The sequence below is a fragment of the Triturus cristatus genome, chromosome 11 (genome assembly GCF_964204655.1).
Source record: "Triturus cristatus chromosome 11, aTriCri1.1, whole genome shotgun sequence".
NCBI classification, from domain to species: Eukaryota; Metazoa; Chordata; class Amphibia; order Caudata; family Salamandridae; genus Triturus; species Triturus cristatus.
The window spans coordinates 879,632,191-879,647,602 of record NC_140594.1 but is presented as its reverse complement, the minus strand read 5'-3'; the positions used below and the strand labels follow the sequence as shown (position 1 = coordinate 879,647,602).

At 48.8% G+C, this 15,412-nt stretch overlaps 1 protein-coding gene across 1 annotated transcript in view; it reads left to right on the top strand.

Annotated features, from left to right (window-relative positions):
* The window catches only part of LOC146785573 (lysosomal amino acid transporter 1 homolog), a 111,334-nt gene that overhangs the window by 88,443 nt on the left and 7,479 nt on the right, over positions 1–15,412 (top strand). Inside the window, exon 6 of the mRNA XM_085634747.1 lies at positions 4,071–4,256. Coding sequence (XP_085490873.1) covers positions 4,071–4,256 — 186 coding nt within the window. The remainder of the gene's footprint in view (positions 1–4,070; positions 4,257–15,412) is intronic.

Sequence of the window (15,412 nt, the reverse complement as noted above, 5' to 3'; positions counted from 1 at the left end):
ATGCCGCCCCTGCCCGCTGGCGTCAGTTCTTTCTTTTTCTGTGCCAGCCAGCGCTGATCCAAAGAGAGCGGTACCCTTAGTCACTTTTTGACGAATGTTTTCTTTTTACTTTTGTCGACATCTTTTTGAGACGTTCGGCTCCTGGTGCACATAGGGATGTCCCTTCGAAGTACCGGCTTCAAGCTTTGTGACTCCTGTCACAAATTGATGTCGATCACGGACCCACACCTCGTGTGCGTCTGGTGTCTGGAGCGCGACCACGCCCCAAAGTCGTGCTCCGACTGTCGGGCCATGAACCCGAAGTCTTTGCGGGAGTGGTCCCGAAAGCTTCTGGAGTCCCGACAGTCAGCTCAGTGCCACTCGAGGTCCCATTCGACAGGGAGGTCGCGGGACCGGTCGCGGAGCGACTACCATCATTCGTCTTCAAAGGCTTTGTCTTCGGGTAAGTCGAAGCACAAGAAGAAGGTGAAGAAGCAACGCCGCTCTTCGCCTTCTCCCCGTCCGTCGGCTGACGCAATACGGAACGCGAGTTGTCAGCACCTATCACTTCACGCACTTTCACTGTATATGTGTGAGCACCAGGACTAGCTACCAAATAGTGGATGATACTCCGTTTATGATGTTAATAAATGTGATGTCATTCATACAACCTTGTGTCCCTTAATACATTGTCTCTCCGGTCCTACCTGTACTCCTTCTTCATTGCTAAAACCTAGACATAAGCTATACTTTAAAATAATTGTAGCCCTGGCTACCTGAGGACCTTGGTGGCCTCTCCCAGACCTTTGTTATTTCTACTACTGAAGTTTCAGTGGGCGCAGCATCAGGGTAATCTTTCCGATTGCGTCCAGATCTCTGAAGGCATTGCACATCAATTGCAGTGGTGGCTAATGAACCAGGATTGGGTCAACGGCAGATTCCTCTCCCTTCCCCATCCAGAGTTTACAGTGGTGACAGATGTATCACTCCTGGGCTGGGGGGGCCACATGGGGGAGGCGGAGCTCAGAGGCCTCTGGTCTCTGGTGGAGTCTGGGCTCCACATCAACCTTCTGGAACTCCGGGTGATTCATCTTGTTCTGAAGGCATTCCTTCCCTCTGTCAAAGGAAGGGTAGTGCAGGTGTTCACGGACAACACCACCGCCATGTGGTATTGCAACATACAGGGCGGGGTGGGGTCATGGACCCTTTGTCAAGAGGCTCGTCGCCTTTGGACATGGCTGAAACATCAGGGCATATCCCTGGTGGTTCAACACCTGGCAGGTTCCCTGAACGCCAGGGTGGACAAATTCAGCTGTCAGTGCATGACTAATCACAAATGGCGTCTTCACTTGAATATGGTGCAAGATCTCTTTCAGCAGTGGGGAGAGCCTTGGTTAGATCTGTTCACCACGGAAGAGAACCCGCAATGTCAGCAGTTCTGAGTGTTGGAATTTCCAAGGTGGCACTCGCTCGGCGATGCTTTTCATCACAAGTTGAATTTCGGTCTTCTATACGCCCTTCCACCTATACCAATTCTGCCCAGAGTGCTGCAGAAGATCAAGCGCAACCGGGCCCAAGTCATTCTTGTGGCTCCGGATTGGGCACGAAGAGTCTGGTATCCCGAACTCTTGAACATGGCCATCGATCCTCCGATCAGACTGCCTCTTCGGGAGGATCTTCTGTCGCAGGGGACGGTCCTCCACCCGAAACTGTCAAGCCTCCACCTCCTTGCGTGGAGATTGAGTGGCGACAGTTGACAGCTTTCGACCTTCCTCCCGAAGTCTGTAACGTTATCTTGGCAGCCAGGCTTCCCTCCACCAAACGCTATACGCCTGTAGATGGAACAAATTTGTGGCATGGTGCAAAGCAAAGGCTGTGGATCCCCTCTCTGCCCCTCTTTCAGAGGTCCCCCTCTTCATTCTTTCTTTGGCCCAGCAGGGCTCTGCTCTGGGCACTCTTAAAGGCTCTCTTTCGGCAATTTCAGCCTTTCTTTGTCTTCCTGATCAACCTTCTCTTTTCAAGTCCCCTATTGTAAATAGATTTCTTAAGGCCATTACTCAAATTTTTCCTACTATTCCGTTCGTAATGCCCCAATGGGACTTGAATCTTGTCTTGACTTATCTTATGTGTGCTACTTTCGAACCACTACATAATTGTCCTCTCAGACTCTTGACTTTAAAGACTGCCTTTCTGGCTGCCATCACCTCTGCTCGCAGGGGTGAGTGAACTTCAGACTCTGTCTTCTAAACCTCCTTTCCTTGCTGTTCATCCGGACAAGGTTGTCCTCCGAACTAGACCTTTGTTTCTTCCCAAAGTGGTTACCTCTTTTCACATAGGACAGACCATCACTTTGCCCACCTTCTTCCCGCCCCGCATCCTTCCAAGGAGGAGGTGAGACTCCTCCGCGTGGATCCAAAACATGCGCTATTATTTTATTTGGATCACACAAAACCTTTCCGGGTAGACTATCAACTCTTTGTTGGTTACGTGGCGCCAAGAAAAGTCAGGCCGTGCAAAAACGGACCATCTCTCGATGGGTCGTCCTTTGCATTAAAATGTACTATTACTTGGCGAAGAAGGAGCCTCGGGTAGGACTGCTCGCCAATTTCACCAGGGCGATGGCAGCTACTACTGCTTTGGGACGTGGAGTCCCCCTCAGTGACATCTGCCAGGCAGTCACATAGGCATCACTGCACATGTTCACTAAACATTACTGCCTGGATAGTCCAGTCCGGAGAGACGGCTTCTTTGGCCGTTCAGTTCTCCAGGACTTTCTGGTGTGAACTTGGTTCACAGACCCACCTCCGGGGCTGGTATTGCCTGGGTATCTATTCTAAGGTAAGGAATCTATAACTAATGGTCTCTTTTCAGATGAGCAAGTTACTTACTTTCGGTAATGATATATCTGTAAGAGACATATATTAGTTATAGATTCTTACGCCCCACCCATCCTCCCGTTCTGCGAACTGACTTCTAGAGTAAGGGACTTCCTTTCAGGGCCCTGGTTTTGTGCACCAGTGGTCAGTGTCTTGCATGGCTCTGCCCTTCTGGCGTGGAATGTTGTGTAAATGAACTGGAGTCAGCGTGCAGGGGTGGTGTCTAAGTAGATAGCGTGACATCATTACGGCGATCATGATGTCAACGACAAACGCGGAGTCGACTGACGCCACCTACCGATGCGCAGGGGTACTGCTGAAGAAAAATTCTCATTTCCTGTCTGACGCCTGGGGGTAATTCTAAGGTAAGGAATCTATAACTAATATGTGTCTCTTACAGATATATCGTTAGTGAAGGTAAGTAACTTGTTCGTTGTGCCCGTGCTTTTGGGTGAGTGTGTGTGTTTACATGAGAGAGAGAGTGTGTATTTAAGTGCTAATGCATGTATCTGTAAGCATGTGTGCGAGTAAAACTAAAGGTCAAAGATCTTGTGATGTCCCTTACGCTACCCCTGGTATTTTGCTGAAATGGCGTTTATGCTTGACCACCAACTCTGGTTTTCCTTATGCATGGAATTTGTTCAAGTAGGAGTCTGGAGGAACTGATGTGTCTAGACATTTGTGAAAGCAGATGCGATTGTTGGTGTGCTGGAGCAGTGTTATTAGTGCCTTGAAACTGTGGGTGAGGATTTTGATTTGTGCTAGTTTGTGAATGGGGAACAGTGGAGCTCCTTCAGGTGTGCTTAGATGTGAGTGCAGTGTGGAAGGTTGAGCGTGAATCTGATGGCCTAGTTCTGAATGGTCTGCTGCTTTCTGGGGAGTTTTTGGTTATTTATCCCGTTCTTTTCGTAGTTACAAAATATTGAGTTATTCAATATTGAGAAAGTATTGAAGTATGGATCAATGGATTGTACAAATAGAACAGCCTCCAGTGTTTAAGTATGCCTCTCATTAGCATTTGCTTACCACATGTGTGAAAATAATTGGTCTCCTTGGGCTGTTATTAACTAGTCAGCCTGTGTTCTCGACTGGATACTAATTGTTAAGCGCTGGGCTGTATCCGTAAACAATTATGACTTGCTAGTTTTCCTTGAGCAGATGTGTATCTTGCCCTGTGTTGTCCATGTCACTGTTTCTATTGTTTTTTTTCATTAGTTCCAAAGAAAATCCACAGAGGGAACTTCTTATATGCTTTTCGCCTTGGCCATGATGGGTAACTGCACATATGGACTGAGCCTTTTGTTAAAACTACCAGCCATTTCTCATCACAAGGAGCTCTACCTTGTACATCATCTGCCCTGGCTGATTGGAAGCTTCGGAGTTCTCTTTCTTGACTTTTGTGTATCCTTCTATTAGAAGTATATAGCAATTGTCTTATTGCTAAGTAACGGAGACCAGTGCTTGCTTTGCTATAGTGAAAATGTAATTTTTATTGAAAAGATTTTTTGCACACAATAGTTGAATTAAAATCACCTCATAGTCTGAAACCTATTACTATTGCTGAACTAAAATATGTATTTATTATTTAACAACTACGAGCATACAATGAATAGATACAAGTGTTTTTTTCCAGCAGTAAACTTTTAACCATAGCTTTGGTAAGATTGGGCTGGTTGCACTTTTTTGTGTATACCAATTAACCTAATACCATAGCACTTTAAAACCATGTGGATACAAACGTTTGGGTAGTTCATTTGTCCTATGCATGTCCTCACAAGCACTTCTTTGGCATGGCTGATTTAGTCATCACATGCTTTAATTGTGCTTTTAATTGTGCTAGGGAGACCGTATCCTTTCACAGGAAGAATTTATTTTACTTGCACAGTGATAGCACAATGTTGCCATATCTCGGGTATGATGTGATAGAGCAACGTCACTGTCAGGCCACCTGCTGCAAATTCTAAAATTGAGAAATGACCAAAGAACATGATAGTCAAGTCGAATTTAGTATGCCTAAGCTCCAAATATTAAAGGGCATCTTTTAGTGACGATTATTTTTATATTCTGTGTTTAAAACTACCACTTTGGGAAGTAGGTATTTTCTTGCCTAAACCTTCCTGTGTGCTCTGCTATTATGTGTATTGGCTGTCTGGTTTTGGAGGGTCAGGGCAGGCTGAGACTGACCTGGATTAAATAGAGAGATCTGCATTTGGAGTATGGGGAGGGGTGACCCTTTGATCTGAGCAGGGCTGTACCTGGCAAGGTGAATGATGGCTCCACCTCCCACTGTGCGTCTCATGGCAGATCCCCTCTCCCTGAAAGGCAGGATGTAGCCTCGTAAATAAAGTGCTCCAGGACGACACCAAACTGGTTCTGGCTGGGTTCAGTGATTTGTGACTTTTTGAGAACAAAGACTTTTGGGGTATAAAGATCTGTGCTAAAACCCCTACACGGGGTGTTACTTCTGGACGTCAAGACGAACCTCAGTCCGTGTAACGAGAGGGAAAGGACTTTGAAACTTTTATCCATTTTGCTGAAGCAACTTCACAAGGGCCTGATTTGAGCTTGCCTCCTGCTGAAGTCTCAGGGACATTATACTTCACCCATCAGCTGTCCGGATTCCTATTTGAGAGGGATTCTACTTGCAGGTGAGGCATCTGTTGAGAATTCCAGAGCCTCTGGTTCTACTGCGGAGAACACGGGCTGAAAGTCATTGTAATTGCTATTGTGTGCCGCCGCAGCTGAGGAGCTGTTGCCGCTGAGAGCCCGCATTTGCTTATGTTACCAAAGTCATCGTGATCGCTATTGTGGGCCGCTGCAGCTGAGGAGCTGTGCCGCTGAGTGCCCGCATTTGCTGTCCTACGAGAATCATCGCTAACGCTATTGTGGGCCGCTGCAGCTAAGGAGCTGTGCCGCTGAGTGCCCGCATTTGCCGTCCTACGAGAATCATCGCGATCGCTATTGTGGGCCGCTACAGCTGAGGAGCTGGGCCGCTGAGTGCCCGCATTTGCCGTCCTACGAGAATCATCGCTATCACTATTGTGGGCCGCTGCAGCTGAGGAGCTGTGCTGCTGAGTGCCCGCACTAGTCACCACTTCGAGGATCTTGCTATCACCTGCGGGTGCCGCTTGGTGCCCACCTTTAAGCTGCATCCCAGGATGATCGTGAGTGCACGCCGTGGACTGCTACAGCGGGGAGTTGTGGCTGTTGCGAGTCCGCCTGTCATCACTGAGGCTTCCTTGTGAGGCTGCGTGCTGTGCCCCTTTAAATCTCAGGTACATTGTGCATCACCGGGTCGCTTGGACCCCGGCCTCGAACTAAGTTCGTGCCACACGCTTTTTTAGTGCCTCTATTGCTTTGAAGGGAATCTGTAATTATGTGTATTGTGGTTTCTTGATCACTTTTGAGCCTTGTGTTAAGCCTATATAAAGATACTTATTTTTCTATAGCTACTTGTGTGGTGTCCCTTTGTAGTGTCTTCACTGCGTTATTGTGTATGGTCATAAATGCTTAACACACTGCCTCTCAGATAGGCCTGTCTGCTCGTGCTACGTGACCACAGGGTTGAGCAGGAGTTATCAAAGGGTGTAGCCACTTACTCTGACTTAGGAAGAAGGATCCCTATTTGGACATCGGCGCCAGCCGCTGCCAACTAGAGCTCCCCATTTCTAACAATGAGCATCAACAGATACTACTTAGAATGTATCTTTGCCTTCTTAGCTGACTGAAGTAAATGTGTGGACATGATCTGTAGCATCTGCCACTTGCATGTGACTTGTAGGGTTCTGCAGAACCCCACCCAGACACTGCAACTGCACCTGCCTACACTGATGAAATGCAAGGTGCAGCTATGTACAATACCTGGGCAACCACGGAGACACATTCTCTTAAAAATACAGCTTTCACGCATATGTTTGCAGTCCTCACATTCTCATCCGTCTCAGGGAGAGCTTGCTTTGGCAATCCACCTTTACCACATGGCCTGACTATATTAAAACAGTAGAGGAAAGAGATGTTGCTGCCTATAAGCAGAACTAGGACAGAAACTGTGGTCCTATGTTGGGCTGCCCTGGATTACTGCCCATATGATTGGATGAGAAGTTTACCCTAGTGAGAGTATTGGACCCCAGACTCTTAATTGATCTTAATCCTGTCTTCAGTTTAAAACCCAAACAATCTGAAATGTATGCACCATCTGAAGACAGAGCTATTCAGGCAGTATTTGACTTTATATCTGCCACTAAGAGCCTCATTACAATTTCCATGAACATAGTCGCCGGGGCGAAGTATCTGGTTCTGGCTGGCATCTCCGCACCCATCTCTGGGGATTGCAATTTATTGCCCACAGGAATGGAGAATAACATTTGGACCAAGGAGTACTGGATCCAAATCACCATGTTTTTATCACTAATGTTATAACTGGCTCAAATTAACCTACGTTTAATACCTACTTGCTACAGGTGAAAAATCTGTGGGGGTCATTTTCTCTTGGCTGTGGTGCCAGGTGATAATGGGAGGAGGACACAGTTGTATGGTTGCAACTGTGGGGAGATTTGTCCGCTTTGCCAATGCCTCAGTACTTACATGGGTGGGGCCTAGGAGCAGCAGCTACCTGCAGAAATTCTAGAAAGTCCAGGCCTCTTGCCTCCAGACCTGGAATCAGCGACTCTGAAGTTTGCAGACCTCATAATTCCAGGCTGATCAACATGAAGAAACTCCTAGCTTCCTGCAACGATATCCCCTTTGGAAATACATGCTCCTGGCTGCTCATAATCAGGACCCAAGATGGTAGTAAGTGAAGACTTTTGGACTCAGGAACCTACCTCACATCCAGATAGGATATTTACTCTTGTCCAGTGTTCACTAAATTAGATGCCTACTGCTTCTATTTGTCGGATCTGATGGATACTGCTAACCTTGGATTACTTACCTTAGAATACTTCTCAGGAGCCAGACTGGTCCAGAAACTTTTTCTGAGAATACTTCTGCGCACTAGAGGGCACTTTATGGCTTAGCACATGCTCTGTACCTCCCTGGAAGGGACGGAGTGGATCCACATATAAGCACCACCTCCTACACTCTGACATCAGTACTTTTCTTTCCGCACCTTCCAACGCGGATCCGGAGCTCCACTCCCAATTTCGTTGGGTTACTGATGACTCCTAAAAAAGAAATACAGCAAAAATCTCACCTCCTAAATGTACAGGTTTCAGGCCATGCTATGACTGTAGAAAACATATATAAATCATGGACCTACACAAGGTGTGTCTCTGATGTTTTGCCTTGATACATGACTTGTGCGATAAGTGTGGCCTAATGCACCCGAACGCCAACTTGAACCTGGAAGTGAAGATTTTTGTCACCCAAACATGAAAAGTCAAGACCCTACCATTAATCCCAATTGCCGCTCAAGGTTGCGGACTCTTTTTCACTCCCAGGCCTCACTTTCAAAGTCCACCAGTAAGTCTAAATCTAAGTTCAAGCTAATACATTAAAAAAAAAACAGGAAGGATTCAAAATTCTCCTGCCACTCCATATCCAAGACGAAGGACACTCACGGGTGTTACAATGACAGTTGGTCTCCCTCAGTGTTACTGGTTGAGAAGCCGATTCCCCAACTGTTCACGCCTCACCCATAGTTCTCCAGTTAATTGGCAATGCCACAGTAGATTGAGGCCTTCAGCAAGTCCATGATGCAAATTTTCAATACACTTTGGCTCCCTCTAGTGCACAGCTGGGCTACAAGGTACTGCATGGGCCTCCAATTGAGTTCCTACTGACAGGTCCTTCCCCAGCACTGTCTGACCCCTTAAGATCTATTCCAGGTCCCCTACCGACTCTGGTACTTATGTCTAATCTGACTCAAGGACCTCTGCTGGGCTTTACCTCATCGACAATGGAACCAATGCCACTGGCTCTGGAAGAGGGTCCAGTGTGGATTCCAGTGTCTGACTCCGAACTACCTTCAGCTCACTCTCGACCTATCTCGCTCTATGAAATTACTAAAGAGCAACAGGTCGTAATGCAGTCTGACTCTGTACCAATGCCTCCTCCAGGGCGGATTCACAAGTAGAGGCTCCCTTATCTTTTTGACTTGGACTCTGAACAAGGTATGCCATCATTGCCACCAGAGGGAGAGGATGGTAGGGCGCGATATGGTGACTACCTCATTATAACCAAGACCAATTTTGCATGCACTGACAAGAGGCCAGTGGGCTTTATAACTTCTCTAAAACAAGATTGAACTCGCCACTTAGACCACCAATGGATGAGAGTTCACCATTTGTAGTAAGGGTCTGACAGGCAGCTGACCAGGTCTGGACTAACCGTAGCGATGACCGAGCGTTTACCTGGTGGGCTGAAGGGGTGGGGGCTGGTTTCGTGTCCAGCTGGATGAGTAGAAATCTGCCAGGGCTGGTTGCTGTACTCCGTCCAGCCCTGCAGCTGAGGTCCTGGAATTGTAGTGTGCTTTCAGTCAAGACCAATACTAACATTCTTCTGTATTTTTTGCAGCCTTTGACAACCATGTCTGAGCCCTTGCTTCCCTTTAGCGAGGTCCTTCCTGATACCTTGATGGCCCTTGGTCAATGCCCTGTTCTTGCCCACTGGTGAATAGGCAGTTGGCCAGGCATCACAATCTAGTTACTGACAACTCTAATTTTCTCACTTAACTCCCTTAAGAGAGCCTGATTGTTAGGCTTCAGCCAGCAAGTTGAACCCCCACTTCTTTTCCCACAACTCCTCCAGATAGGGAGTCCAAATGGATTGAGGCTTTTGGGAAACCAATGTTCCTCTTAGCTAGCCTTGCACTGATAGGTCAATGTATTCTGTTTGCTGGGTCACTACATGCATGTCCTTTAGGAGAATGCCAGCGAGATCCATGTAGCAGAGCTTAGGGCCTCTCTGGTTTAAAGAAATAATGATGGAAATGATCCAGACAAATATGTGATTTGTGATGGCCCCATTACTACTGATTGCCATGGAAGTGTGGTTGGCACCAGCAATGTGCTAAGCTGCCAAGCTTGGATATGTTCCACAGGATTCTCAGTAGATGTACAAGCCTCTCTCATGGTATCGGCCTTTAACGGCGCACATCTTTTTGGTGGAAAATATGGATTCTGCCATGGAGTATTTAAAGGACAGTAGAACCCTAGTACACTCCCTAGGTCTCTTGGACATTGCCAAGCAGTTCCCATATCAATTAAAAAAAATTAGAGGCTACTCCACAGGGCTGGCAAATAGATAGCAAAAGTCACCCCAGTCCTTTCGGGGACCTGGGTCTGGCAGACAATGTGCAGGTCAGCAAGGGCACCAGTTCTTCCAATTCCTTTCCCTTCTAGCAGCAGCAAGTAAGCCACTCCACTTTATTTTGCCCTTAGTGGTGCAAACTCAGTGCTTACTTTGAGCCAGTGGTTTCAGGCGGAGATTTGGGGCCTCAGCGCTTATTCTTTTAGAAGTTAAACACTGCGCACACCCATCCCATGAGATTTTTACTCTGCTGCATCACCACCAGTACATTCAAAAGATGGGTCCCACAAATCGTTCAGCCCTACCCTTTCTTTTCGCTCTGTCAAATTTTCCACGTACTTCCGACAGACATTCAGAAGAGTACCTCTCAATCCTGTTACCGGAAGTGTGAGTCTTGCTCTCCAGTGATGCTATTGAGACGGTTCAAGACTCTGAAAGAGGAGAGGGTTGTTTCTCTTGCTGTTGGGCTAACTAATGGCCTTCCGGCCTATATTGGAACATCGACCTCTGAATGTCATCCTGCGGTGGGGCATATTCAAAATGCTCACACTATCCCAGATCTTGCCTGCTCTGGACATAGGGGACTGGATGGTGGTGTTAGATCTGCAAGACGTGTATTGTTATATTTGTCCTGCAGATGTTACCTATTGTTCAAGGTGGGCTTTGAGTATATTCAGTTTGAAGTGTTCCCTTTCCACCTCACCAGTGGCACTCAATTTTTCACAAAAGTGAAGGTGGTGGCTGCAACACACCTTTTGAAGGTTGGACATACAAGTTACCCCCTGCTAGCTCTTGAAGGCAGGACTCCACAGTCAGTCGTACACCACCTCCAGATGACCTCAAACTGAATTACCTTGGAAATCTGTTGAATGCCACCCAACAGATGACTTATAATCTTCAGTGGTGACTGATTGAACGCGATTGGTCCAGTGGCAGTCCCCTCTTCCTTCCCCACTCAGAGCTGACAGTGGTGACAGATGTGCCACTACTAGATTGGTGAGGTTATCTGGGGGAGGTGGAGAACAGAGGTCTCTGGTCTTTGTTGGGAGCCCAGCTCCATAACTGTCTATTGGAGTTGAGTGCCATTTGTCTGGCTCTGAAGACCTTCCTTTTGTCCATAAAGGGAAGGCTGCTGCAGGTTATGACTGACAACGCCACTGAAGTGTGGTATTATGCGCTCATCTCAAACCTCACACACACACACACACACACACACACACACACACACACACATTCAAGGCACTACACAACTTAGGCCCACCTACCAGAACAATTGTATCTCCTTCCACCAACCACCCTGACTCCTTCGCTTCTCAGGACTCCTACTAACATCCCATGCATACACAGATGAGGACAGGCACTCGCCTACATTGCTCCTAAAGCATGGAATGGCCTCCCACAGCATATGAGAGCTTCCTCCTCTCTTCGAAAATTGTGCAAGAAGCCAAACACCTGGCATTTCAATTAATCGACCTATTGTAGGCAGGGCTAGGCACACACCTGCTCAGTGGCAGGAGACGCTCACGGGTGGTAGTGCAATTTACAAATATACATAGCATAGCATAACATAGCAACAAGCAGGATGTATTGGGTCCTGGTCCTGTCACAGGAGGCACTACACCTCCTAGTTTTGTTTGATGTGTCTGTCCATTTCCCCGTTTGCGAACCCCCTGGCGGGATCATTGAATAGCAGACCAAACAAGCTAAGAAAGTGGTGGCTGGCAGATCACAAATGACGTCTACATCCTGAGGTGGTGCAGGGCATCTTCTAACAGTTGGTACGACCCTATGTAGAACTTTTCACCACAGTTGAGAATGCAAAGTGTCCAAGGTTTTGCGCATTGGAGTTTCTGCGAAAACGCTCGCTGCAAGATGCATTCTAGCTGGAATGGAACGCAGGACTCCTATGTGCCTTCCAACCCCTTGCCTCTCTTTCTCCAAGTTCAAAAAAAGATCAGGAATGACTGTGACCAAGTGATCCTAATGGGTCTTGATTGGGCTGGGAAAGTGTAGGACCCAGAACATTTGGGCAAGCGCATCTGTCCTCTGTTCAGGCTTCCACATCATTAGGATCTTATGTTGCAGCTGCAAGGCAGAGTTCTGCAACCTATCCAATCTACACCTCCATGCCTGTAGCTTGAGCGGCAGCAGTTGACTGTTTGTTCTGCTGCCCAAACTGGTGGGTGTCATTCTCCTCACCATACACCTTTCTGTGTAGTCCATAGATGCCGGCTGCAGGTACAGGTTTGCGGCCCATTGTGGAAGGTGCAAGATAGACCCTTTACAAGCAAAACTGTTGTATGTTCTTTTGTTTAAATCAGCTGTTGTGATGAGGTTCATAAAAGGTTTGACAGATGTGTTTCCTCTCAAACCTTACATGATGCTTAAGTGGGACCCTTATTTGCACCTAATGTTTATGTGCACGACCTTCAAACAGATCCATAACTGCTCAGTGCGTGTTATGACTTCAGCTCATCTCATGAGTTCACATCAGGCAATGTTGGTGTAACCACCCTACACCATCTTTTTTTAGACATTGGTGGTGAGAACTCGGGTGGCTTTCTTGTCTAAAGATGTGACTCTGTTCCATGTTAGACAACTTATCGCCCTGCATGCGTTGATCACCTCCCATGCTCCTCAAAAGTGGAGGGAGAGGCTTTATTGGCTAGCTCCTGAAGGGTTTTGCACCCAAGTAAAGAAACAGAAGGCTGTGTAGAAGCAGGTCCAGTAGGGGTGGGTAGTCCTTTCATTAATATCTTCTACTCAGTGGCTGCGGAGCACACTCCATCTGGGCTAAGGCTGGTGCCACTGTTTCGGCACACGGAATGATTCTCCACGACATCTTTCATGCTGCGGCATGGGTGTCAGTAAATACATTCACTAAGCTCAACTGAATTGACAGCCAGGTCCAGTGGGAAGGACATTTCTCCCCTCGGTCATGCAAGTCTTTTTGGTCTGAGTTCACTTCACATACCCTCCACCTAGGGAGTTACTGCTTTGGTATCTATTCTAAGGTGCGGAATCTGTGGTTATAGAGTATCCACCAGAGACCCCATTACAAAGTTTAAGTAACTTGTTCTTTGTGGGCATTTCTTTGACAGTCCACCAGCTAAGGTTGGTGTTCACCCACAAACTTTCAATTGTGTGGAGGTTCACCAAACGTTGGCGGGTCGTTTCCCAGCTTCAAAGGCTCACAAATATACTCTTGTCAAGCGCAGAAGTAAATGATTTTCTGGTTTGAGAATAGGATGGGGAAACTTACTAAATAGTTGAAAACTATGAAACAATCAATCAATCAATCATGGAATTTATATCGTGCACTACTCACCCGGAAGGGTCTCAAGGCGCTTGGGGGAGGGGGGTCTGCTACTGCTCGAACAGCCAGGTCTTGAGCTGTTTCCTGAAGGCGAGGTGGTCCTGGGTCAGCCGCAGGTGGACGGGCAGGGAGTTCCATGTCTTGGCCGCCAGGTAGGAGAAGGATCTTCCTCCGGCGGTGGCTCTCTGGGCGCGAGGGACGACTGCAAGGGCGAGATTCGCGGATCGTAGCTGGCGGGTGGGCGTGTAGAAGGTCAGGCGGTCGTTGAGGTACCTTGGGCCCAGGTCGTGGAGGGATTTGTGTGCGTGGGTGAGGAGTCTGAACGTGATCCTCTTGTTGACCGGGAGCCAGTGCAGGCCTCTCAGGTGGCTCGAGATGTGGCTGCGTCGTGGGACGTCCAGGATGAGTCGGGCGGAGGCGTTCTGGATAAGCTGAAGTCTCTTCTGAAGCTTGGCTGTTGTACCGGCGTAGAGGGTGTTTCCGTAGTCTAGTCTGCTGGTGACGAGGGCCTGGGTGACCGTCTTCCTGCTCTCGGTCGGGATCCATCGGAAGATCTTGCGGAGCATTCGGAGGGTGTGGAAGCAAGATGAGGAGACGGCGTTGACTTGTCTGGTCATCGATAGGGAGGAGTCCAGGATGACGCCCAAGTTGCGTGCATGGTCCGTTGGCTTGGGTGCGGTGCCGGGGGCCACCAGGAGTCGTCCCATGCGGTGGGCGACGGTCCCAGGATGAGGACTTCCGTCTTGTCCGTGTTCAGTTTCAGGCGGCTGATGTTCATCCATTCGGCGACGTCTCTCATCCCTCCGTGTAGGCTGGCTTTGGCGGTGTCGGGGTCTTTGGTGAGTGAGAGAATCAGCTGGGTGTCATCGGCGTAGGAAATTATGTTGAGGTTGTGTTGGCGTGCGATGGCAGCGAGGGGTTTCATGTAGATGTTGAAGAGAGTGGGGCTGAGCGACGATCCTTGCGGGACTCCGCAGATGACTTTGGTTGCCTCAGAGCAGAACGGAGGGAGGCGTACTCTCTGAGTTCTGCCGGAGAGGTATGAGATGATCCAGTCCAGAGCCTTCCCTTGGAGGCCGGTGTCGTTGAGGCGTTGGACTAGGGTGCGGTGGCAGACAGTGTCAAATGCTGCGGAGAGGTCTAGGAGGATGAGTGCCGCTGTTTCACCGTTGTCGAGCAGGGCTCGGATGTCGTCGGTGGCTGCGATGAGGGCGGTCTCGGTGCTGTGGTTGGCTCTGAATCCGGACTGCGATTAGTCGAGGGATCCGTTCGTCTCGAGGAAGGCGGCCAGTTGCTTGTTGACGACCTTCTCGATGACTTTGGCGGGGTAAGGCAGGAGCGAGATGGGGCGGAAGTTCTTGAGGTCGGTCGGGTCCGCTGTTGGTTTCTTCAGCAGGGCGCTGAGCTCGGCATGCTTCCAGCTCTCCGGGAAGGTTGCTGTGTCGAAGGAGGTGTTGATGATGTCTCGGAGGTGGGGTGCGATGGTAGAGGCGGCCTTGTTAAAGACATGGTGGGGGCACGGGTCGGTCGGGGATCCGAGTGGATGGTGTTCATCATGCGTGTCGTTTCTTCGGGGGTCACCTCGGTCCATGTTTGGAGGATGGCGGCGGGGTGCGTAGGTTCGACCGATGGGTGCGGGGGTGGAGCGCCGAAACTGTTGTGGATGTCGGCGATCTTGCGGTGGAAGTACGAGGCGAGGGAGTCGCAGAGGTCCTGCGAGGGAGTGATGTCGTTGTTGCCGGTGCTGGGGTTGGAGAACTCCTTGACGATGTTGAAGAGCTCCTTGCTGTCATGGGCATTCTTGTCCAGTCGTTCCTTCAGAGATTTCTTCTTGGTGGTGCGGATGAGCTGGTGATGTCTGCGGGTGGCGAGTTTGAGGGTGGTCATGTCGGCGGTTTTGTCGAGGAGCCAGGCCTTCTCGAGGGTGCGGCAGGCCTTCTTGGAGTCCTTGAGTTCGTCGGTGAACCAGGGGGCCTTCTTGCTTCTGGGCCTG